Below are 25,167 nucleotides of genomic sequence, written 5' to 3' on the forward strand. Positions count from 1 at the left end.
GTGATGTTCCGGCCGCGGCAGCGCCCCCGATCCCCGGGCAGGAGCTGCGGGGACAGCGGGGCCTGGAGCCCTCCTGGTCCTGGAGCCCTCCTGGTCCTGGAGCCCTCCCGGCCTGGAGCTCTCCTGGTCCTGGAGCCCTCCTGATCCTGGAGCCCTTCTGGTCCTGGAGCTCTCCTGGTCCTGGAGCTCTCCTGATCCTGGAGCCCTCCTGGTCCTGGAGCTCTCCTGGTCCTGGAGCTCTCCTGATCCTGGAGCTCTCCTGATCCTGGAGCCCTCCTGGTCCTGGAGCTCTCCTGGTCCTGGAGCCCTCCTGGTCCTGGAGCCCTCCTGATCCTGGAGCCCTCCTGATCCTGGAGCCCTCCTGATCCTGGAGCTCTCCTGGTCCTGGAGCCCTCCTGGCCTGGGGCCCTCCCGGCCTGGAACCCTCCTGGCCTCGCCTCGAAGGGCAAACCCAGCCCCGAGCTGGGAGGGGGAATAGAATAAAGGTTTGTACCAGAGCTGGGTGAGTCTGTGGCTTGGTGGGGTGCTGGTCCCAGGGTGGGAGCGGGTTTGATTCCCCACATGGGGCCGGCAGGAGGGCACGGGGCTGTTCCCGTTCTGGAAACTGAGCCGGGATGAAAGCTCTGGCAAACCAGAGAGAAATCCCTGCTGGGCAGCTTGGCATGGGCACGGAACAAAGATCCTCTCTGCTGCTGGGTTGAGACGTTCAGCATCAGGAGTGGGAGGAGAGGCAAGGCCCCCAAACCATCCCCTGCGAGCTGCAAGGAGGGGAAGGCCGGGATGCAGCACCAGAGAGGGCTCCGTGCATGTGGAAGGGCTGGGAAACGAGGGCTTTTCCCACTGAAAACCACCCGTGGACACCATTTGGAGCAGGGAAATAATGGGGACATGCTGGTGTCACACACCAGTGTCACACCCCAGCACACGTGCAGCACCGGGGGGCTGGCATGTCCCACCTTCCCTTTCCCTGCCGTGTGTTTGTCCTGGCGCCGTGCCCACGGCCCAGCCGGGCTCTCCCGTGCCAGGCACGGCGGGGCAGCTCACGCGAGGCGCTGGAGCCTCTGCAGCCTCGCCTGCAGCGCTTCAGTAGCCCAGCAGGGTCCCGAGCTCGGAGCCAGCCGCTCCCCCGAGGAGCCCCCGTTTGCCGCGGGGTGCGGAGCCAGGGATGCGGAGGTGCCGGGGATGGATGTCACGGCCAAAGAAGGCTCTCCAAAAGCCTGCTCTGCTCCCTGCCAGCAGCCCGTGCTGCCGGAGCACGTCCCTGCCGTGTCACCCCCTGCCCGGGCTGGGGAGGAGGGGAGCGGGGCTGCGCTCGCACGATGGGGACGGGAGGGGTTTGCCCTACATGGAGTGCACGGGGATGGCGTTCCAGCTGGGTGGGAGGATGCCCCGGGCAGCCTGGGCCCTGTGGGGCTGGCATGGAGGCACAGGGGGTGCCATGGCCACGTTCCCCAGCCTGGCATGGGAGGCACATTGCCTGCCATGGTTGTGTTCCCCAGCCTGGCATGGAGGCACAGTGGCTGCCATGGTCACGTTCCCCAGCCTGGCATGGCAGGCACAGGGGGTGCCGTGGCCACGTTCCCCAGCCTGGCATGGGAGGCACAGTGGGTACCATGGCCACATTCCCCAGCCCACAATGGGATTTGCACGGTGTCCTCAGCAGTGCCTGGGGGTGGGCAGAGGGGTGGGAGGGCAGGAAGAGAGGGAAGGGCTGGGAGATGGAGCCCAGCATGGAGCAGCTTTTGAGGTGGGCACAATCTTTGGGGGCAATAACCCCCTGGCCAGGGCCAGGCCATTGAGTGCCCCTCAGAGGGCAGGGACAGCCCTCAGGGAGTGTCTTTGCGCTGAATTTTCACAGGAAAATTTGCAGGAAGGCCCCAGATCGGGGCAGACAGCTGGCAAACCCAGCCCAGGGCGGGCAGCAGCTCTGAGTGTGTCCCCTCCTGGGATGGGAGCTGGGCTGCAGACCGTGGACAAGCTCCTCGTCTTTAAACTGGAGTCAGATTCCTCCCTGCTGGCTCGGGGTGCAGGAAACCGTGCCCAGGAGCAGGTGAGGAGGGACCCCACTCTAACGAGAAGGAGACGCATGAAATCCGCTGGTTCCACTCCCCCCAGCAGGCAGCCCGGGGCTTTTCCACCCTTTTCCTTCTCGCTCCCTCTTTCATTTGTTCACAGGGGAAGGGAAATTCCTGGTGGGTGGCCGTGGGCAGGCCAGGCTGTGAGGAGTCACCCTCCAGCCCGTGGTGGTGCTGAGGGCATGGGGTGGGTCACGTCCTTGGGGTGAGTGTGTGCGTGCCCACGTTCACATCCATGTGTCCATCACTGTGTCCTTGTGTCCCTCACAGTGTCCTTGTGTCCATCACTGTGTCCTTGTATCCATAGCCGTGTCCTTATGTCCATCCCTGTGTCCTTGTGTCCATCCTCATGTCCTCATGTCCATCACGGTGTCCTTGTGTCCCTCACAGTGTCCTTGTGTCAATCCTCATGTCCTCGTGTCCATCACTGTGTCCTTATGTCCATCCTCACATCCTCGTGTCCATCACCATGTCCTTGTGTCCATCACCGTGTCCTTGTGTCCATCCTCACATCCTCATGTTCATCACTGTGTCCTTGTGTCCATCACCATGTCCCTGTGTCCATCACCGTGTCCTTGTGTCCATCCTCATGTCCTCATGTCCATCCTCATGTCGTGTCCATCCTCATGTCCTCATGTCCACCCTCCCACCCTCATGCTCATCCTGATGTCCACGTGTCCACGCTCACACCCTCATGTCCATGCTCACCTCTGTGTGTCCACATGTCCAAGCACAGCTCCACAACTAACCCCAGATGTGTCTGTGGCAAGTACCCCCAAAAAGTGGGGAAAACCCAGCAAGTTTCCCCTACACTTCCACCCAGAGCCCTGTGGCCTCTCCCCCTTGGCTGTGGCTTGGTCTCTGTGCCAGCAGTGGGTGCAGAAGGTTTGTGGGGGTCCCACCAGCTGTAATCAGGGTCAGCACCCCCCTGGCTGCTCTTGGTGGCTGCACTGGGCTGCTGCTGTCCCCTCCAGAAGATCTCAGCTGCCGGGAGCTGGCCTGGCTCCACCAGCTCACACAATGCCCGAGGAGCGGGGCCAGGCAGGGATTTCCCTCCCCTCCTGCCATCTGCTCCCAACGTGCCTTTGTCCCCGTTCCTCACCCCGTTCCCCTCAGGAGCATCCAGCTCCTTCTCCTGGAGCCCTGGGCCTGCTCCTCCAGGATGTCCCTGCTTGGGGACAGCACTGGGGTCCTTGGGAAGCCTCAGAGGGCAGAAACCCCAGGACTGGCTCAGCAGGGAGGACAAGTGTGCCAATCCCCCTTTTGATGGTTTGGGACCAAACTTTGATGGATTGCCAGCACAGAGCTGCAATCCCGAATTCCTGACCAACACTCGGAGCTGTAAACTCACTATTAACCCCAATGGAGATAAATCCCCACCCAGGGATGGAGAGAGGATGAGGAGGTGAGATGGGGAGCTGGACAAGGGCTCAAAGCACCTTCCTGACCCCACATGTGGAGCTGAGCCCCATCCCTTACAAATTCTCCTTTGAATTGTGCCTGGAACCAGCACAAAGCCCTCAAGGCCTTCAGAGATGGAAACCCCATGGAGCTGCTGGAACTGGGCAGGGCAGCACCATGCCAGGGATGGGAAAACACATCCATGGGTCTCCTCTGCCCGGTAAAACACATCCATGGGTCTCCTCTGCCTGGTAAAACACATCCATGGGTCTCCTCTGCCCGGTAAAACACATCCATGGGTCTCCTCTGCCCGGTAAAACACATCCATGGGTCTCCTCTGCCCAGTGAAACACATCCATGGGTCTCCTCTGCCTGGTAAAACACATCCATGGGTCTCCTCTGCCCGGTAAAACACATCCATGGGTCTCCTCTGCCTGGTAAAACACATCCATGGGTCTCCTCTGCCCGGTAAAACACATCCATGGGTCTCCTCTGCCCGGTAAAACACATCCATGGGTCTCCTCTGCCCAGTGAAACACATCCATGGGTCTCCTCTGCCTGGTAAAACACATCCATGGGTCTCCTCTGCCCGGTAAAACACATCCATGGGTCTCCTCTGCCCAGTGAAACACATCCATGGGTCTCCTCTGCCCGGTAAAACACATCTGTGTGTCTCCTCTGCCCGGTAAAACACATCCATGGGTCTCCTCTCCTTCCTACCGAGCCCGGAGCCACGGGTGATTCAACAACAACAAAACCAAAGGAAAAACAATCTGCTGGTGCTAATGGGATTGGTTCTGTCCCTACCACGCACATTCCAGCCCGGCTCGAGGGACCCTCGGGGGGCGGGGGGGGGGGGGGATAATGAAGCCAAATTATTCCTCGTGTTCAAATGTCAGAGCTGAGCGTGGTGCCGGGCCTGGCGCAGCTGCTGGGCCCTGGCGCTGCCGTGGGGAAGGGGAGAACCCCAGAGCACAGCCAGGACAGGCATTATCCTGCAGCCAGGACAGGCATTTTCCATCCCCTGGCCTCCATTGTCACTGCTTGGAACACGAGGGGCTGCGCTCCCCGCTCGTTCCTGTGTTCTCCTGCCAGGTGAGGAGCACAGCCAAGCTGGGTTTGGCTGGCTTGGGTGGGAACCAGGCTCCCTGAAGGGAACCAGGCTCCCCATGGGCTGGGGTGGTGCTGCAGCCCCTGGAGCCATCCCTGGTGTTTGGGGGTGACACGTGTGGGACACGGAGGGGACCTGTGGGTTCGTGGCCTCACCACGGTGCCAAATGGAGCTGGGAATGGCCAATGCTGCCAGCTGAGCAGGAGCCAGCTCCTGAGGGGGTCAGCTCTCCATGTGGGACTGGAAGGAGCCCAAGATTCCAGCCAGAGGTGTTGATCCTTCCCCCAGGCCAGACCCCACGTGCTCTGTGTCCTGCTCGTTCCTGCTCCTCACAGGGCGCAGTATTCCCATATTCCTGTTCCATCCTGCTGGGGAAGGTGGCACTGCTGCTCCCCAGGGTGGGCATCCAGCCAGAGAGCCAGGCTGGCTCCATCCCGGCACGGAAGGGATGCTGCTGTCGCCAGGTTTTGTGCTGGTTCTGTTGGATTGTCTCTGAAATTGGGGAGTTTGGGAATGCAGGGCTTGGCTGCACCCCAGGATGGTGGGAGCCCACAGAGCTCATCCCACAGAGCTCATCCTCAGGGACTTGGGGGTCCCACATCCCTGGGGGTCTCACACCCTTGAGGGTCTCACATCCCTTGGTGGCTGCTCCCCATGGAATTCTCTCTCTGCAGTGGGCCCTGGCAGTGTTGGAGCTGCAGGGGAAGGAGGGGATGGAGGATCCACGTCCCCCTGCCCACAGCAGATCGAACATCTCAAACATCTCCACGGGAAATGCATCCAAAGGGGCAGGATGAAAGGGAGAGAAGGGCTGGTCCATCGAGCTGGCACAGCAGCCACACCCCAGCCTGTGCTCCTGACCCTGCCCAGGCTCACGCCGTGTCAGGATTACCCAGGGATTAGCAGGGAGCAGAAATCCAGAGGGAATAAGAGCAGGGAGAAGCGCTGGCACTGAGAAACACCACCACACCCTCAGGGCAGGCAGGACACAGAGCTGGGATATCACCAGGAGGAGCGAGGGAGGTCGTTGCAGCCTCCTTCACGATGAGAGAAAATAAAGCAGCCAAAAATGTAACAAGAATTGGGGAAAAAACCCCGTGCTGAGAAAAATCTAACAAAAATTGGGAAAAAAATTAATAAAACTCCTGGATGGTGGTGCTGGGAGCTGTGAGGAATTCCTGCTCCTGAGCAGGATGAAATGAGGAGGTCTGAGGGAAAGGCAGAGCTGCCAGCTCATGATTTTGTCATTACTCTCCCAGTGCTGGCTGTGGATTTTAAAGTCCAGCTGTGGGAGCCGTGGGATACGCAAGAGCTTGGCTTGCAGCAAAAGGTACATGGAGAGACCTCATGTTTTGCAAGGGGAAAAACAAACGAAAAAAAAGGTGAAAATATGACTCAAATAGATCCTGAAGGCTTGAAATCAAGATCAGAAAGAAGAAGAATGTAAATAGAATAATGCAGAGTAGTTTGGAGTTTATTCCTTTTATTTTTTTCAACCCAGTCCAGTTAGAGTTGGCATTTTCCAGGCAGACCACTGCTCTCCACAGTAGGAATTCCAGGCCTGCCTGGATGCACTGAGTGCACAGGATAAATATATTACAGTTGTGTGAGTTGCTCAGATTGCTGTGCTAACACTGGTCATAAAATTCACCTTAGATATAAGGCAGGCTGCTCGGGAAAGGGGGCTAAGTGCACTCAACAAATAATGAAGAGAAATAAAAATAAATATCAAATGGCCCATAAAATCAAACAATAATGGTAACTAAAAAGTTCCTGGATTTGCTGCCAGAGGTAAAATCCCATCAGCAATATGAAATAACAAGAAATCCCCCCCTTGGCTCCTTCTCCACATGACACAAGTCAGCACGCCTGGTCACCAGAGTCGTTATGGAATACATCCTCCTCCCAGGGTCTTAGAAATGCATTTTTCCTGCTTTGAGAGACCTTCTGGGGTTCCATTTAACGGGGATCTGGGGAACACGTGAAAGGCATTTACAGCATCCAGCCCGGCCCTGCTTTTCCTGCAGGGGAAGCAGAGGTGGAACATTCACAGCCTTGCCACCACACCTGGGATGGAGAGGGCACAGCCCTTGGGGGACAGGGGTAGCTGCACTTCCAATAGCAGGGGGGACCTAAAAATATCAGGGGGGGACCTAAAAATATCAGGGGGGACATAAAAATAACAGAGGGGGAGCTTTTTTTTGAAGTCTTTCACAGATCAGGGTGTGCTGACCAGGTGAGGGGCAGCTGAGGGAGATGGGGAAGGGGCTCAGGAGGAGAAAAGGAGGCTCAGGAGGGACCTTTGGGCTCTCCTGACAGGAGGGGACAGCTTGGGGGGCTCAGGCTCAGCTCCCAGGGGACAACAGGACCAGAGGGAACGGCCTCAAGCTGGGTATTGGGGAAATTTCCTCATGGAAAGGATGGTGATGGTCAGGAAGGGGCTGCCCAGGGAGGTTTGAAATGTCCAAGGAGCTCGTGGAGGTGGCACTCAGAGCTCTGGGCTGGGGACAGGCTGGGGATCAGTCACAGCTTGGACTCAGTGGTCTTGGAGGCCTTTTCCAACCCAAATAACTCTGAGATTCCATAAAGTGACCCCCAGAGGAAGGGGAAGGTGTCAAATGAAGCTGAGCTGGAAGCGGGACAACCACGAGGCGCTGGGAAGGAGGGGCAGGAGCTGCCCCCAAGCAGCAGAACACAAAAAGAGCACCCCTGGAGATGGGGGAGAGCTGGGGGGCAGCTCCTGCAGCCCCAAATTCCAGCAGGGACGGGGAATGGAACACCAGGAGGGTCCGTGCACGGCCTCTTCCCCTGCTGACAGCTCCTGCTCTGTGCAGGTCGTGTCTGAAATAACAAGGCCCCGAGGTCCTGGCCGGGGTCTCCGTGTGCTGCAGCAACACAAATAGCAAATTAATAAGCACTGCTTCCCCTTCTCCCCGAGGTTTCGCGAGGCTTAATTAATGAACGTCTGTAAAACGCATTCGGAGCTGGGAATGAAATGCGCTGTGGAAATGCCAAATATTTTTAATGCTCCAGCAGATTTAGGAGGTTTAAATAAGAAAAATACACAGCTTTTCCTCTTCGAAACAGATTGCTCCCCTCGAAGCAAAGAGCTCCAGAACATGAAGTTTTCATCAGGCTGACTTGAAAGGGAGTTTTCACGGCTCTCCAACGCGTTTATTCTCATGTACGAGTTCCCCCCCCTTTCCCTTCTACAGATGTGGACACCGAGCATGGGAAATCAAAGAAATCTACCCCCGGCCGTTGGCAGGGCCGGCGCTACGAATAATTTCCTGATTCCCACTGCTGCCTGGAATGCCCCCTCGAGCAGATGCGAGGCGGCTTTAGGAATTACACGGACCCCGCGCGGCCCCGGCGGCTTTGGGGAGAGCCGGGAGGGCTCTGATGCCGACCATGTGTGGGGACGGAGGCGGCTTTGGCACCGCGGGGAGCTCCGGCGACAGCACGGCACCCTCTGGAGGGAACTGCTGCTCCTGCACGGGCGGCTGCGGGCAGCAACCCTGCTCCGAGCGGCCTGGCGGCAGCTTTGTCCCCACCGCGGCTGTCCTGGCTGGCTGCAGGTGATGGGTGCCGCAGGTGACACTCAGGGATACACGGGTGACACTTGAGTGATCCGCGGGTGACACTGAGCACTCTGCAGCTGACACTGAGGGATCCGCAGGTGACACGGAGTGATCTGCAGGTGACACTGAGTGATCCACAGGTGACACTGAATGATCCGCAGGTGACACTGAGCGATCTACAGGTGACACTGGGCGATCCACAGGTGACACTGAGCGCCCCGCAGGTGACATTGAGCGCTCCGCAGGTGACATTGGGTGCTCTGCAGGTGACACAGCGATCCGCAGGTGACACTGAGCTCTCTGCAGGTGACACAATGATCCGCAGGTGACATTGAGCGCTCCGCAGGTGCAATCCCGAGGGAAGTGCTGGGATTTCAGGCTGCAGCAAAGGAGGACATCAGCTGGATGATGCTCGGAGGGAAGGAGCTGGTGGCCTGGGGGTGGTGACAGATCCGTGAGACCCCGCAGCTGCAGGGAGGTGACATCTCCTGGGACATCCCTGCGGACAGAACCCCAGGAGGCAGCGACAGAGCCTCAAAGTCCTCATTGAGGGGTGACAGAGTCCGGGTCCCTGCACTCTGGGGGGTGACAGAGCCCCGATCACCTTGGCCATGGGGACGTGACAGCCCCAATCCCACAACCCCGGGAGAAGTGACAGCCACTCCAGCCCCGGCAGAGGTGCCAGTCCCCGGTTCGAGGTGCCAGTCCCCGGTCCCCATCCCGGCAGCGGTGCCAGCCCCGCTCTCCCGCGGGGCGGTGACACGGCGGTGGCGGTGGCGGCGGGGCGGTGCCAGGCCCGGCGGGCTCGCAGCGGAGCCCGCGGCTCCCGGTCCCCGCCGCTGCTGCGCCTTTAACGCGGCGGCCCCGCCGCCTCCCCCGCGGCACCGGCGGCTGTGGCGGCGGCGCTCGGCGATGGCGGAGTCCGGCGGGGCCGAGTTCGGCGCGGAGCGGCCGAGCAGGTGAGCGGGGCCGGCGCGGCCTAGGCCGGGCAGCGGGGCCGGGCCCCATCGGCCCGCGGGGCGCCGGGCCCGGCCTCACCGAGCGCCGGCCGGGCCGCACCGAGAGCCGCTGCCCGGGGGCGCTGGCGGGCGGCAGCACGGCCCGGTGCCCGGTGCTCGGTGTGCGCGGTGCTCGGTGCCCGGTGTACCCGGTGCTCAGTGCTTGGTGCTCCGTGCCCGGTGCTCGGTGCCCGGTGCTCCGTGTACCCGGTGCTCCGTGCCCGGTGCTCGGTGCCCGGTGCTCGGTGTACCCAGGCCAGGGATTGTCCTGAGCGGGGACCGTGATGAGCAGAGATGCTGTTGCTCGTGGGGTGTGTGAGGGGGGAGGCTCTAAAGTAGAAAATAGTGTGAATTCTATAGCGAATCCCATAGGGAATCCACCCAGTGAATCCTATAGTGAATCCTGCGGTGAATGCACACAGTGAATCCCACAGGGAATCCACCCAGTGAGTCCCACCCTGGGTCAGCTCTGTGGAGCCACCAGCTCTGTGGGTTTATCAAAGCCCCAGGTGTAGCACTTGCAGAGACACCCAAGTTTTGCCATTCTGCTGCCCCCCATCCCTTCTGCTGTGCCTGCAGACCCCCAGTCCCTGATTTTGGGAGGGTTATTCAGGCTTTGAAGGGGGCACGGGGCAGGTGGTACCTGTCAGGGTGATGTGGTACCTGTTGGGGAGATGTGATACCTGTCAGCGTAATGTGGTATCTTTTGGGGTGATGTGGTGCCTCTCCGGGTGATGTGGTACCTGTTTGGGTGATGTGGTGCCTCTCAGGGGGATGCTCTGGGTGTTGCAGGTGGTACCTGCTCACGGAGGAGTTTCTGTTCCCAGGGTTTGTTTCCCTGCCTCACCATCGCTTGGGCAGTTGTGCTTTCTGCCTGGGGCAGTTGTGCTGTCTGTCTGGGGCAGTTTTGCTGTCTGCCTGGGGCAGTTGTGCTGTCTGTCTGGGGCAGTTTTGCTGTCTGTCCCGGGGATGTTGGTGCTGTCTGCATCAGTTGTGCTGCCTGTCCCGGGGATGTTTCCCTGCTGCTCTCTGGCTGTCACTTCCCCTCAAAGCCCGGTTTATCCTCAGCGCTGCCTCCTGCAATCCCCACCCGTTTGTGTCACACCGCGGAGGGGAAGCTCTCCCAGGCATTGCTCAGCCTGGAGAAGCCTCTCTGAATCCTCACCTATAGATCTATTCTATTTTTTTCCCCCTAATAACCATCTGTGCTCTGTGGAGCTCCACGCTGTGTCACCTGCAGCATCTCATTTCATCCCTCTGCGCCTCCCTTTCCTTTCTCAGGCAGGAATCCCAGCACTTCTCACTCCAGGTGTTGGTAGCACTTCTCCCCTGGCACTTGGGAGGTCCCTGGGTGTGCAGCAGTGAGAAATGGAAGTAATTTGTTTCAGGGCTGTGATAAATCACCCAGGCTGGAGCTGCAGCAGTTTTATTCCCCCGAGCTGCAGCTCCGTCATGTTCCCTATCGCTGAGTGTTTATTTTCTTTGTTAATTTTAAAGCAAAGCCCGTTCAAGTTTGGATCCTGCTTCTTGTTGGCCGGCAGTTTAAACGTTTTTTTTTTTTTGCTTGTTTGAAGGTGGATTTCTTGGGGAATAGGAGGAGAAACCTGATGGAGGACTTGGGATGTGCTGTGGAGCGTGAGGAGGATTCCAAGGGCATTCCCTGTCAGCAGTGATTCCTTGTTAGGTGCTTCCACTGGTGGCTTTTTGCACTTCTCTGCTCCCTGAGGCAGGAGGACAGAGGCTCGGGGCTGTTTCACACATGCCATTTGGATGGAGCACTGCAGCTCCGACGCCCCGGGCAGAATTTCCATCTTTGGAATTGCTACCGCTGGCCCGGGAGCTGCCCCGAGCAGGAGAATTCACTGAATTCGCTGCTCTGCTGGGATCCTGCCCTTCCATTCGCTCACCGCAGGCTCTGCGGGACCGTGGGGACAAAAGGACATGCTGATAAAGCCGCTCCTGGGCATTGAAAAGCAAATTGCCCCGATCTTCTGTTTTCAAATAAACTCGGGGTTTGGGTGTTTTTTTCCTCTCTTCCTCCTTGGGTAGAATGTCATGACTTACAATTAGGTTTCATATTTTACTCCCAGTCCTCTCTGTCACGTAGAGGGAGAGTTTCAGGCTGCAGAATTCACTCCAAGGGACTGGGGAGAGGAAACTTGGGACCTTTTGGGACCCTCAGCAGGAGAAGCTTCTGCGCTTGAGCCGTCGTTGCTGCAGCCTTGGTGAGGTGGGGTTGTGCAAAGCACAAAAATCTGGGAAAAACATCATCCCAGATGCTGGAGAGAATGTCCCTCTGCAGGCCTTTCCATGGGAATGAATGGAGGTGTACAGACAAGCTGCTGAGGAATTAATTGGGAGAAATCCCTTGAAGGGCACACTGGAGTGTCTGCTGTGAAAATCAGGATGAGCAGGCAAGGTCTTGTCACAAATGTCTGGGTTCCCATCAAGGGAGTGCTGACCTGAGCTTCCCAAACTTTATTCCTTCTGAGAAAGTGCTGGGAAGGAGAGGAATATCCATGGGGATGGAGTAAAACCCCAAAGGGGGAAGATAAGGGCTGTGAGCCTGCCTTGCTTTGGTGTTCCTGTCATCTCCTACAGCCTCACCCTTCAATCAGCCTCGGTATTTTTTCCCTTTTGGAGCTGAAGTGGAGTTTTTGTGGGGTTTCTATGATCTATCCTCTGCCACATGGCAAGTTTCAGACAGATTTAGTTGTTAGATCTGGTAGACGTGGTGTAAATGTTTATGCTCGAGCTGAATCACTGTAAAAATAACTGCAGCCTGCTCCTGCAGTGTGGGGAGAGCCCTGAGCTGGGGGTTTTATTTACACCAAAAGTGAACTTGGGGGATGCTCCACAGGTTCCTGTCCTACCTCTGAGTGCTGTGTGGCTTTGTGAGGAGGAGCCTTGCACAGCAGGACGTGGTTAAAGTGTCTCTCCCACTTTGTCATTTATTAAGAAATGCTGGAGTTGCACAGAAATTTGGGATCTTTAAGGAAAGCTGTTCTGGGTGGCACAAAGCCTGTGCAAGACACAGCTGGGAGAGAAAACAATGTTGTGATGGGGACACACCTGAGTGCAGAGGGTTCAGGTCAGGAGAGCAATGGGCTGCAAGTGGATTTGAGCTGGAATTTGATGCTGAGTGCTGGAAACCACCAATTCCTCCATTTCTGTGGAGCAACGGGGCTCTGTGTTTGCTGCTGCTCTCTGCTGCTCCATCACTTTGTGCTGGGTTTGCCTGAGCTCCCTGGCTGCTGCCAGGCTCCAGTGTGGAGGGTGGAGGTGCAGGGAGGGGAGAGGAGCACCTGCCCTGCACGTACCTGCTCCTGTCCTGTTGCCACACTGCCCAGGGTGTGCCATCCTGCTGCACAAACGGCCTGGCACAGGCTCTGCTCCAAGGACCTCTGGAAAAGCTGGAACTTCCCTGACTTCTCCCCAGGTGTGGAGCGGGATGGGGGTGTGGGATAAAGTGGGGAGTGGGCTCCTGGCACTGGGGACCCTCCTGCCAGAGCTGTGGCACAGCTGGCACAGCTGGCACGGGCTGTCCCCACAGGGAAGGGGACACAGAGGTGGCTGAGCTGTGCAGAGCCCAGGCAGGTCCTGTCAGATTTTGGGATGGGCACCATGCCATGGATCAGCTCTGCTGGGCTCCCAGAGCTGGCAGGTCCTGGCAGATTTTGGGCTCCAGAGGTGTCAGGGTGGCACTGGGCCGGGCACAAGGCAGGAGGGCAGGTCCAGCAGTGCCTGTGTGGCCCAGGTGACACTTGTGGGGTGGCCCTGGTGGCTCTGCTGTGCTTCCCGACACCACTAGGTGCCTCCCGGCCTTTGCACTGCTGGGAGAGGCTCAGGAGCACCCGCTGCTCCCTCGGGCTGTTCCAGCAGCCGGGCACTGCTCGCATTTTTGGGTTATTTCGGACGTGGCACCGCTCGAATTTCACTTTTTGCTCTGCAGCGTTGGGGAAATGTGCAGTGTTTGAGGCAGGGCTGCCAGCGAGTATTGAGTGTGTGACCAGCCCCAGCTTGGGGCTGTACATGGACTTTGTGGGATGTAAACTCCACACTCTGAGGGTCCCTGGGTGCCTGGCTCTGTCCCTGCTGTCACTGGCGTGGGCGTGCTCCAAGTGGTTTTTGTGTTTGCTCTGTTTGTTCTGCCTCAGAGGGATCAGGTTTGGGGCTGGCAAAAAATAATCATCAAGTTTGTGGTGTGAGTGAGCATCTTCTCATTTTCAATCAAGGTGGTGACAGGGCAGGGATGGGTGGCGATGGGTGCCACCTCTCCAGATGTCACCTCTCCAGATGTCACCTCTCTGCTGTCACCAGCTTTGGGCAGGACTGAGGAAAAGCCGGTACAGGACAAACCCCCTGTGGTAGCTCTAAATATGAAAAAAGAGCAATGGCAGATCCTTGTCATTAATCTCACTGTGACATTTTTGCCCCTCCAAGCCCTGGTGTCCAAACCTGGGCTCATGCACCTCTCACCTGAGAGTCCTCTGCGCCTTCTGGCTGCTGAAGGACCAGCACCAAACTGCACCAGCACCAAGATGCCTCTGGCTCTGTGACAGAAGCATTAAAAAATCTCATTCTGGGGTTTTTTTATTGCTATTTTCCTTTCCCCCTCTCAGTTTTTCCTGGGTACGGCATGTCCTGCCCAGACCTCACGTTGGAACCCCGGGCGGTGGCAGAGTTGAACATGTTCACATCTTTCACCCTCCACTTTTTCGCTGCTCTGTTTTACCAGGCCAGCCAGCTTTTTGACAGCCATCCAGTTTTATTAGTGCAGAAAGCAAAATCCCACCTCCTTTGGCTTGCAAACAACCTCCTGATTGATGCCTGGGAGCAGAGTGAAATTCGTGTGTGTCTGCAGGGCCCCGAGCGAGCCCGGCGCAGAAGAAAAGAAAAACAGAGATTTTGGAAATGTCTCAGGCTTCTAAGGACATAAAAAATAATATTTAGCAAATAAATAAATGGAAAAGCTTCCTGCTGCTTTACCTTTGGGCTCCAGGGTGTCCTTGGTTGCAGCCTGGGGGAAATGGGATGCAGATAAAGAAATGAGGGGATCTGCAGGACCTGAGGCAGAAAGCACTGGACGATGGGCCAGCTGCCTCCTGGCTCATGTAAAATCCAGCTTTAGTTGCTGTTTGCACGGAGCTGCAGGGCTGGTCAGGCCTGGGCTGGCCAGCAGTGGTCAGTGTGGGCACAGCGGTGCCCAGCCCCGTGCCAGGGCTGACCAGTCCGGCTGCTGGGAGAGGGACCGGCCTTTGGAGCCTGAAACAGAACTGAAAAAAAGCTTTGTTCGCTGGGCTTTGTCCTTTTCCTTTCTTAAATAGTGAATGTTTCTTTGCTCTCCCTTTGCCAAACAATAAATTCCCTGAAATTTTGAGGCTGGAGACTTTTCAAACTTTCCCGTTGCGCTTGGGGCGTTTTCCATGGGTGCATTATTTTCACACAGGGTATCACTCCTGAAACTCAGCCCCACTTGTGAGCTCTTCATTTGAGCCCTGCAAATTGCCAGTCACTTTTAAACAGCAATATTAGTCTCAGGCTCTCTCCTTTTATTTATTACTTTGATGAAAGAGATGGTGTCAGGAGTGGAAAATGAGTGGAGGCAGAGGAGGGAAATGGGAGAAATTAAGGGAAGGAGTTGGAAAAAGGAACAAAGAAATCGATTAAACACTTTTTTCTTTGCGCCCATATCTTTCTTGAGGATGATTTTGTTTCGCTGGAAAGCATCCCCTTCAATCAGAGTGTTAATATTTAATTAGTTGCTGATCATTCAGTGCTTATTGTGGATTTCTGATTTGGCCAGAAATCGCTGTGAGTGCTGTTGGGAGCACAAGCAGGTTAACAGGGCAGGAATTTTCTGCCTCATCTTCCTTGCCCCAAACTCCCAAGGGAGCTCCTTGCTGTGTCTGGTTAGAGGGATGCAAAGGCCACAGGAATATTCCCCCAAAATCCCAAATGAGAGTCTGGGAGGCAGCAAATCCGCAGTGAAGGGCTCAGCCTTTCTGCCCTAACATAGCATTTGTGAGTGTGAAGTGCTGAAAACTCATTTTCATCGTTTGGGCATGTGATATAAAGCCTCAGGATCTGAAATATTACAGTCACCATGGCTACCAGTGACTTATCTGAGGGAGTTTGACTTTTGTTTTGATTTTAAGTGTCTTAATTGTAGTTTAAAAATCAGAATCTAAATGTGTTTTTTTACTTAGGCATGAAACTAAAGGCATTAAATGATTTGCATTATTAAAATATCTATAATGCTGCCTGTCAAAGGTTCCTAAAGAAGGTCCTTAATATTCATACCTTATGTTCTAAATAAAGTTACTCTCCAGCTTTATGGGAGTTCTGCCTCTCTCACCACAAAAAATGCCTTGCAGGTGCCTCGCTGGCTATTCTGCAACCCCAGCCCTTTTTGCTCAGCCTTGGAAAAGCTGTGCCACTCCGTTCCTGGTGCTTTTCCACACGTTCTGCTGCTTTCCCCCCTTCCCCTGCTGTCCCCCAGCCCTTCCCTGCAGGGTCCCACCTCTGGAGCTGGCGTTTCTGGAAGAGTTTGGCTCTTGGAAGTTTGCCCTGCTCAGGAATCCTGCCAAGCCCCCTCCAGTTTCTGCTGGATGAAAAATGACCCAGCACCACCTGCCCAGAAACGTGGGGATGCTGAGCTGGGATGGAGAGCACCAAAGTGCCCCTCCTTCCATGTTGTAAAAGGAGAGGAGGAACGCGACGGGCAGGTTTTTCTCCCTTAATTCAATCACTGAAATGTTACAATCTGTCCTGCTCTAATTCTCTCCACTTGTGCTTGTGCAGTGGTTGCAAACATGCTGAAATATGAACTCATGCTCGGTAAGCCTTTAATTCCAGCTTTGATGTTTTTAATCATCAGGACAGATTTGGTAAAAATGATTCATTAGCTCGAAAGGCATCCTGGCTGCCACGTGACGCCGTGGGGAGCGGAGGAGGCAGCGCCAGGGCCGCTTCTTCTTGGGGTGTTCTTTGTGCCTGAGCTGGTCCTGGAGCTGTGGCCCTCAGCATCTCGGCCTCCGGGGCTCTGGGCTGTGCAGGTGCCCAGGGGTGTCCCAGGGGTGTCACCGGGATGTCCCAGGGGTGTTCCAGGGGTGTCACAGGGGTGTCACAGGGGTGTCACAGGGGTGTCCCAGGGGTGTCCCAGGGGTGTCACCGGGATGTCCCAGGGGTGTTCCAGGGGTGTCACAGGGGTGTCCCAGGGATGTCCCAGGGATGTCACAGGGGTGTCCCAGGGGTGTCACAGGGATGTCCCAGGGATGTCACAGGGGTGTCCCAGGGATGTCCCAGGGGTGTCACAGGGATGTCCCAGGGATGTCACAGGGGTGTCCCAGGGGTGTCCCAGGGGTGTCACCGGGATGTCCCAGGGGTGTTCCAGGGATGTCACCGGGATGTCCCAGGGGTGTTCCAGGGATGTCACAGGGGTGTCCCAGGGATGTCCCAGGGGTGTTCCAAGGGGTGTCACAGGGATGTCACAGGGGTGTCACAGGGGTGTCCCAGGGATGTCCCAGGGGTGTTCCAAGGGGTGTCACAGGGATGTCACAGGGGTGTTCCAGGGGTGTCCCAGGGATGTCCCATGGATGTCACAGGGGTGTTCCAGGGGTGTCACAGGGGTGTCCCAGGGATGACACAGGGATGTCCCAGGGATGGTCCAGCGGTGTCACAGGGATGTCACAGGGATGTCCCAGGGATGTTCCCAGGGATGTCCCAGGGGTGTCACGGGGATGTTCCCATGGAGGTCACAGGGGTGTCCCAGGGATGTCACAGGGACGGTCCAGGGGTGTCACAGGGGTGTCCCAGGGATGTCACAGGGACGTCACCGAGATGTTCCAGGGGTGTCACAGGGATGTTCCCAGGGATGTCCCAGGGATGTTCCAGGGATGTCCCAGGGGTGTCACAGGGATGTCACGAGGATGTCCCAGGGGTGTCACGGGGATGTTCCCATGGAGGTCACAGGGGTGTCCCAGGGATGTCACAGGGATGTCACCGAGATGTTCCAGGGGTGTCACAGGGATGTTCCCAGGGGTGTTCCAGGGATGTCCCGGGCATGTCACAGGGATGTCACGGGGATGTTCCCATGGAGGTCACAGGGACGTCCCAGGGATGTCACGGGGATGTCACAGGGATGGTCCAGGGGTGTCACAGGGGTGTCACAGGGATGTCACAGGGATGTTCCCGGCATGTTCCCAGAGCTCTGAGGCTGCTGCCCATAAGGCATCACCCCCCTGGCTCTCTGCTGTGGGATTCCAGCTGCCCCTGCCGTGCGTGCCATGGGTATAAAAAGATCCCTTTGACAGCTGTTTCCGTATGGAAAGTGGCAATCCTGTTCTGCAAAGCCACCTTTGTGCCCACAGAGCCACGTGAGGGCCTGCTGGTGGCAGGGTGTTGGGTGCTGGGGTGCCCACAGTGGGATGTTGGTGCGGGTGTGATTTTTGTGTCCTGCGTTTTTCCAATGGAGAAAATTGGCTGACCCTGCTCCACGCTGACCCAGTGAAACCCCCGTGAAACTCCAGCTTTTTGAGCATCCCCAGGAAAATTCCAGAAGCTCCCCATCCCTGCCTCCGAGGAAAGGGAAGCAGCAGAATAAACACTTTCTCCCCGTCGTGCTGAAAGGCTTTTATCTCCCGGGGCACGTTCTGAGCTGCGAGGAGGAGGAGGAGGAGACAAAACTCTTCCCAAGTTTTGTCTTCCAGGCTGTTCCTGCTGTAACAAATTGTTAAGCAACAAGTACACGGCATTTGGAGATCTGGGATGAGATAGCGACAGCCTCACAAAGGCGCTCTCACATGTTCAAGGCTTCCTTTTGTGCTCCGGGCTTTTTTATATTTATTTTTCACTCTCTGGCATCCAACTGCTGCTCCTCTTCTTCCTCCATTGCCAGTGCTGCCAAGGCCGTGGATTCAGGCATGCCGTCGTGCCCAGCCAAGCCTGCTCTTATCACAAATCCCTTTTTCCTGCCCGCAGAGCAAACACGGCTTGGTGCTGTTCTCTCACCTCTCATCCTCCCCCTTTGTTTTCCAGAAATCCCTTACTTGATTTCTCATGCTTTGTGTGGACTTTGTTTTGTTTCCAGCTTTTTTTTTCCTCCTTAAAATCCTTCTGGTTTGTTTTTTTTTTTTTTTTTTTTTTTTGCTGGACATTAGTGATGCTTTTCTTTTGTTTTACTTTTTTTTTTTTTTTCCCTCCTTCAGGGTATTGTGTAATCATTGGATCCTTTTATTCTATCCCTGTAAATAGACAAAGGGACCAGAACACGGAGTTTTTCCTGGAGTGGCTGTTCCATTACCTGTTGAAATGAATGCCACATCCAAACACCTTTATGCCACACAGATTGCCCAACCCGCCCTGAGCTAATCCTGTAAAAGAGAATTGAGGAAAAGGAAAAAATAAAGGAATATTTGTGCAGGTGACACTGGTTGTTTGAACCTGTGCTGCCTGTGGATCCAGGGGCAGCATCCCCATAGGGAGGAACCCCAAGGCTGGGAAGGCGAATGTTTGAAATCAGTACCAAAAAAAAATTTAAAAACTGAGGAAAATTCGCATGAGGAGACTCCTGCAGAGATGGAGTGTGACAAAGTCACGCAAACTCAGGAATTTGGGGTCCTGCTGGATCCGTCCCTGTGGATTTTACCTGTCCAGCCTGGAGCTGTGGCTTTTGTGCTGCTCATGGACCTTTCCTCCTTCCTCCCCAGCAAATACAGGTTCCGGCCAGGAGAGGGAACGGGGTTTGACATGCTGAGAATCCCTCCAATCTCTTCCCTCTCTTTTCCTCGGGACAGACATTTCTTGGCTTGCAGAGTGTGGATAAAGGTCCTGTCAGCAGCTGCCTTCGTGCTAATCCCTTTTATTCCAGCGAGGAGCACCCCACGCTCTGCTCTGAGGCTCTTTGGAGCGCTTTGATTTTAGGGAGGGCATTTCAGACCACCCCACCCCAGCTGAGCACCCCCAGCCATCCCAGCAGGAGCTCCCACGGATTTTGAGGAGCATTCCCAAGCCTGAGGAGCTTGATCCAGCCTGCCAAGGTTTGCTTTGAGCTCCAGAGCTGCCTCCCAGAGCTCTGATGGACATCCCAGATTTCCCCTCTCCCTAAAGCTTGCAGGAAATTGCAACCCGATAGGAGCAGCCCTGTCCCCTGTCCCTCATTGTTTGAGGATTGTTTACATCCCCTTTTTTGTTATCCCATCTCCCTGACTCTTGCCTGACCTCGCCGGCGCGTTTGGTCCATTGTGTGTGGCTGTTGTTGTTCTTAGGGAGGAGGGTTGGAGCAAACCCTGGGATTACTCAACCCTGCCTGCTCCTTTTTGGCTCCCTTGCTTGATTCCACCTAATTAATAATAATAATACTAATAATAATAATAATAACAATAATAATAGTGATGATAATTCCCTCTAGGTGCAGTCCTAAGTGCACTCTCCCACTGTGGATTTGGAGCAGCTCACACACCTTCCCAGACTCGGGATAATCTCCTTGGGATTGTTTTGAGGTCATGTTTCCATAAGAGATTCCTCAAAAAGGCAGGGACCAAGCAGCAGGATGCTCCTGGAAACATCAGCTCCATCCTGACCGTTGATCCCTGTGTTTTCTCCCCAGTGATCCCGAAAAGTCGGCCAGAGCTGGATTAAATTCTACAGATGAATTTGGGATTCCCCAGGAGCAGCTCAGGGCGCCTTGCAGTGGCTCCTGGAGCTCTCTGCAGAGCATCCCCAGGGTGCTCCCCTGGAGCAGGGCCCTGCTGCTGCCCCTGCCAAGTGCGTGTGAGGGCAGGCAGAGCCCGGGCTGCCGTGGGCAGCGGCGTGAGAGGCTCTGGCAAGAGCAGGGAGGTGTTTACCCTGCTGACCAACAGCTCCAACACCTGACGGGGTTCAGGGCAGCCGGTGCCGTGCAATATTCTGCTTTTTGCTCCTCTCCTGGGGGTCGGGCAGCAGGGAAGGATCAGGTGGGGCAGGCAGGAGCAGGGATGCAGCAGCTGCACCAGGGAAGGTGCTGGGCAGGAGCAGCAAGTGTGGCTGGGTGCTGTGGTTGGAGTGCAGGTCAGGGTGGGCTCTGGTGGAGACACCAACGTTCCCTGGAGGCTGTGGCCCCAGGAGATGTCTGGCTGGTGTCTGGAGCCCCACGTGTGCTGCAGGGATGTCAGCAGTGCCAGAGCATAATCGTGTGCAAATCGTGCAAGTGTTTTGTGCTGGGAGAAGGGAGCTCGAGGTGTTCCCTGGGTGGCTCTGAGGTGGGAGTTTGCCTTCCAGCTGGTGCCAGCTGCTGTGTCCCCATCTGGCTGGGTGGGTGTGTGACATTCTGTGCTCATCTCAAACCAGGCTGTCTCTCTTGTTCTGTTTTTAGCATGGCTGACAAGAACAGCACCCTGAAATGCACGTTCTCTGCTCCTGGCCACAGCACCACGCTGCTGCAGGGACTGGCCTCGCTCCGAGCCCAGGCTCAGCTGCTTGATGTCATCCTCACTATAAATAATGAAGTGTTTCAGGTTCATAAAGTTGTCTTGGCTGCCTGCAGTGACTATTTCAGGTGAGAACCCCATAGGGAAGCAGGCACTTTCACCTTTCCCGTGGGTTTGCTGTCTCCCCATCCTCCCCATCCCAGCTTCCCCACCACATCCCAAAGTCCCACCCTGCAGAAGCCTTGGGAGGTTTGGTTTGCTCCACGAGTGTCCTGCAGGCAGGTAGAGGTTCAGGAGCAGTCCCTCTGCACTCAGGTTTGTTCAGCTGCAGCTGCTGGGCCAAGGCAGGAGCCCAAGCTGAGGTTTGGACCCCACCTGGGCAGGTGTTGGTGCTGCTTTTGCTGTTGAGCTGGTTTGGAAGTGGCAGTGAGGCTCCAAAATGAGGCACCCCATCCTCCTGTTCTGTGTAGCCACCTCTGCTCTGCCTGTGGGGCTCCCTGCCCCTGGGCTGAGAGCACCAAGTGTGGTCCCAGAAGGTCTGGGAGAATTGTCCCAGCTGGTGTGGGCTGAAAACCAAAGCACTGTGAGGAGTTCTGCAGCCAAATCAATGCAGAGAGAGTCCTGAGTGAAAATAGAAGTTTCATCCATCTTGCCTCCGTCACAGAATCACAGAATTGTGATTGTGAGGTTGGAAAAGATCTCCAAGGCCATCGAGCTCAACCTTGTCACCAGCCTAGAGCACCGAGTGCCACATCCAGGAGTTCCTGGGACACCTCCAGGGATGGGGGCTCCAAACTGAGGACACATCATTAACCTTGGAGCTGCTCTGGGTTGGTAATGGCACTGTTTGTTCCTCCCTGCCAGGGTGGTTCCACTGTCAGAGTCTCATTGCTGAGTGGGTTCCTCCTCAGAACCTTCAGTGGGTTCCTGCTCAGAACTTCAGAGGTGCTCAGGAAGGTTGTCCTGGGGAACAACAGCAGAATAATCCAGGTTTTGAAACCACTCTGTAGTTTTTTTTTTCTGAGGGAAGGGGGAGGGAAAAGAGTGAAATTGAAGCATTTATATAATCAGCATTTTAGAACCATAACACTTTTGAAGGGAATTGCATTCTAGTTGATGATTTGTCTTCAGCATGGCAACAATGAAGGCTCAGTGGAGGCTTTCCTCTCCCTGCTCAGCTGGTGCAGCAGCACACACGTGGCTGTGTGTCCTCTGGGGCAAGGGATCAGGGCTGGGACAGGGGATGTGCTGGGATTTCTGCACAATGCTCTCATCTGCTGCACGGACAAATAATTGGGAACAGCGTTCCTGGTCACTGGGTTACAGCAGGCTGATCTCACAGGCAGATATTTCCTCATTTAGGTCATTTAGGATTTCTTGGGTTTATGCTGGAAGGCAGCAGGTTTTCTAGCCTGGTTTGGACAGGAAACTTGGAACTCCTGTCTTTTGACAGCGTTCCCAAGATATTCCTTTATTCCCGTGTCGAGGCAGGGTCTGCTCAGCATTTTTTGGGGCTGACTCTCACCTTGGAGTCGGCACAGGCATCTCTGGTGACACCACGGGTTTACCTTTCCCATGGAAAAGAGCAGGTGGAAAAAACCAGCCCAAAAAGTGCAGGTTTGAGACCTTTGGTGTGACATTTCATGGATTGCTGGGATGTGTGTGCAGTGGCAGGGAGCAGTGACACTCCCGTCACCAGTGTCACTCCATGTCACCTGCTCTGACTTTGCTTGACCCACAACTGCTCTGCCACTGCTCCTTGAGCACCACGGGGTGCAAACCCTCACCCCCAACCACCCCTGGGCAACAAACCCCTCAGGAACGGGCTGGGAATGGCCCAAACGCCAAAAAGGGCCCAAACCCCACAGGTGCAGCCCCAGCCCCACCGCGGCCCCGCGCTGGGAGCCGCAGCCTCCAGGCCTCGGTGTGGAATGTGCTTCCTGTGGAATTGGGGAGCCTCCCAAGGAGCAGATCCAGGGCCTGAGCTCTGCTGGCCTGGGCTGGTGCTGTGCTCGCAGCTGTGCTGTAACTGAGCCTTTTTCCCCCCATTTGTGTTTAATTGCCTGTCAGCCCCCTGCTGCCCGGGCTGCAGCTCCCATTTTTTCAGGCCTTGGGAGGGAGCCTTGCAGGGGAGGTTCTGCTGGAAGACCGAAGCTGTTCCTGAGATGTGCTGCACCTGCAATTTTTGAGCCATTTCATAGTTGCCTGTGAGGTAAAGGATAACAGGGCCTAAAGGCCTCACTGCTAGGGGTCACTGAACTCCCACCACAGGTGTGTTCCCTCCTTGTGCCCCCAAATCCTAAACCTAAAACCACCTAAAACCCTTCAGGGTACGGCTCCCAGTCAGCTGGTGTACATCCCCTGGGATCCTTTTTGGTTGGATATCACGGATTTATTGGTGTCCAGAATTGTTCACTCCTGCTCTGGCAGCTCTGCCTCTTCCTGGAGCTTGGTCCTGTGGTCTGCTCCTATTCCTGCTGCCAGTGGGATTGAAAAACTTCTCCAGTTGCTGAATATTCCTCCTCAGTGCACTGTTTATGCAAGCCTTATGTAAGTCATTGCACACTCTCATTTCTCCTGGCTCGTAGAGATTTAGCCTTGATTTATTCCCCGCTTCCCCGCCCCGAGAGAATCAGAGCGTTAAACAAAACCCAATTCCGAGGTGCTGCATCTCTTGCTGAAGCAGGGGGGGTTTTGTGTTTGTGTTGCTGACCTGCAGGGCCATGTTCACGGGCGGCATGAGAGAAGCCAGCCAGGACGTGATCGAGCTCAAGGGCGTGTCTGCCAAGGGCCTGAAACACATCATCGACTTCGCCTACAGCGCCGAGGTCACGCTGGACCTCGACTGCATCCAGGACGTGCTGGGAGCCGCCGTCTTCCTGCAGATGGTGCCGGTGGTGGAGCTGTGCGAGGAGTTCCTCAAGTCGGCCATGAGCGTGGAGACGTGCCTCAACATCGGCCAGATGGCCACCACCTTCAGCCTGGCGTCCCTCAAGGAATCCGTGGACGCCTTCACCTTCAGGCACTTCCTGCAGATCTCGGAGGAGGAGGATTTCCTGCACCTGCCCCTGGAGCGCCTGGTGTTCTTCCTGCAGAGCAACAAGCTCAAGAGCTGCAGCGAGATCGAGCTGTTCCGCGCCGCCGTGCGCTGGCTGCAGTTCGACCCCGCGCGCCGCGCCAGCGCCAGCCGCGTGCTCTGCCACATCCGCTTCCCGCTCATGAAGTCCTCGGAGCTGGTGGACAGCGTGCAGACCCTGGACATCATGGTGGAGGACGTGCTGTGCCGCCAGTACCTGCTGGAGGCCTTCAACTACCAGATCCTGCCCTTCCGGCAGCACGAGATGCAGTCCCCGCGCACGGCCATCCGCTCGGACGTGCTGTCCCTCGTCACCTTCGGCGGCACGCCCTACACCGACAACGACCGCACCGTCAGCCCCAAGGTGTTCTGCCTGCCCGACGCGGCCGGGCGCCAGTTCCGCGAGCTCACCGCCATGGAGGTGGGCAGCAGCCACTCGTGCGTGGCCGTGCTCGACAACTTCGTGTACCTGGTGGGAGGGCAGCAGCTGCAGTACCGCAGCGGGGAGGGCGCCGTCGACGTCTCCTACCGCTACGACCCCCACCTGAACCAGTGGCTGCGCATCCAGGCCATGCAGGAGAGCAGGATCCAGTTCCAGCTCAACGTCCTGCGCGGCATGGTGTACGCCACGGGCGGCCGCAACCGCTCGGGCAGCCTGGCCTCGGTGGAGAAGTACTGCCCCAAGGACAACGAGTGGACTTACGTGTGCTCCCTGAAGCGCAGGACGTGGGGCCACGCCGGCGCCACCGCGGGGGACAGGCTCTACATCTCGGGGGGCTACGGCATCTCCGTGGAGGACAAGAAGGCGCTGCACTGCTACGACCCCACCGCCGACCAGTGGGAGTTCAAGACGCCCATGAACGAGCCGCGGGTGCTGCACGCCATGGTCAGCGCCAACAGCAGGATCTACGCCCTGGGGGGACGCATGGACCACGTGGATCGCTGCTTCGACGTCCTGGCCGTGGAGTACTACGTCCCCGAGACGGACCAGTGGACCACGGTGAGCCCCATGCGCGCGGGGCAGTCGGAGGCCGGCTGCTGCCTCCTGGAGAAAAAGATTTACATCGTGGGGGGCTACAACTGGCACCTCAACAACGTCACCAGCATCGTGCAGGTCTACAACACGGAGACGGACGAGTGGGAGAGGGACTTGCACTTCCCAGAGTCGTTTGCTGGCATCGCCTGCGCCCCCGTCATCCTCCCGCAGGTGACGAGCCAGAGGTGACTCGGGGGGCTCCGGGGGACAGGGAAGGACAGAACAGCTCCAGAATGTCCCTGCTCCTGCTGGGGAGCCCTGCAAGCCAGCTCCAGCAGCAGCACTTGCCAGCCAGGCAGACTGAACAGATGTTACAGCTGGGAAAAGCTTTTCTCTCCTCTCTCAGCCATTTTTGTGGCGGGGGGAGCGTTTTGCCAACTTTTCGTATTTTTAATGCACTGCAAACATTGGCAGCTCAGGAGTCACTCAGCACTGGAGTCTTGTTTCCAAGAGATCAGGTGAGGGTTTTTTATCAATAGCT

At 56.5% G+C, this 25,167-nt stretch overlaps 1 protein-coding gene across 1 annotated transcript; it reads left to right on the plus strand.

Annotated features, from left to right (window-relative positions):
* The first annotated feature begins 9,023 nt into the window (after positions 1-9,023).
* KLHL26 (kelch like family member 26) lies at positions 9,024-24,908 on the plus strand. Its single transcript, XM_058821172.1, has 3 exons — positions 9,024-9,127; positions 20,520-20,702; positions 23,294-24,908. The coding sequence occupies exons 1-3, from the start codon at positions 9,081-9,083 to the stop codon at positions 24,873-24,875; spliced, it is 1,812 nt and encodes a 603-aa protein (XP_058677155.1). The 5' UTR covers positions 9,024-9,080; the 3' UTR covers positions 24,876-24,908.
* The last annotated feature ends 259 nt before the right edge of the window (positions 24,909-25,167 follow it).

Source organism: Ammospiza caudacuta, chromosome 28, assembly GCF_027887145.1.
Source record: "Ammospiza caudacuta isolate bAmmCau1 chromosome 28, bAmmCau1.pri, whole genome shotgun sequence".
Taxonomy (NCBI): Eukaryota; Metazoa; Chordata; class Aves; order Passeriformes; family Passerellidae; genus Ammospiza; species Ammospiza caudacuta.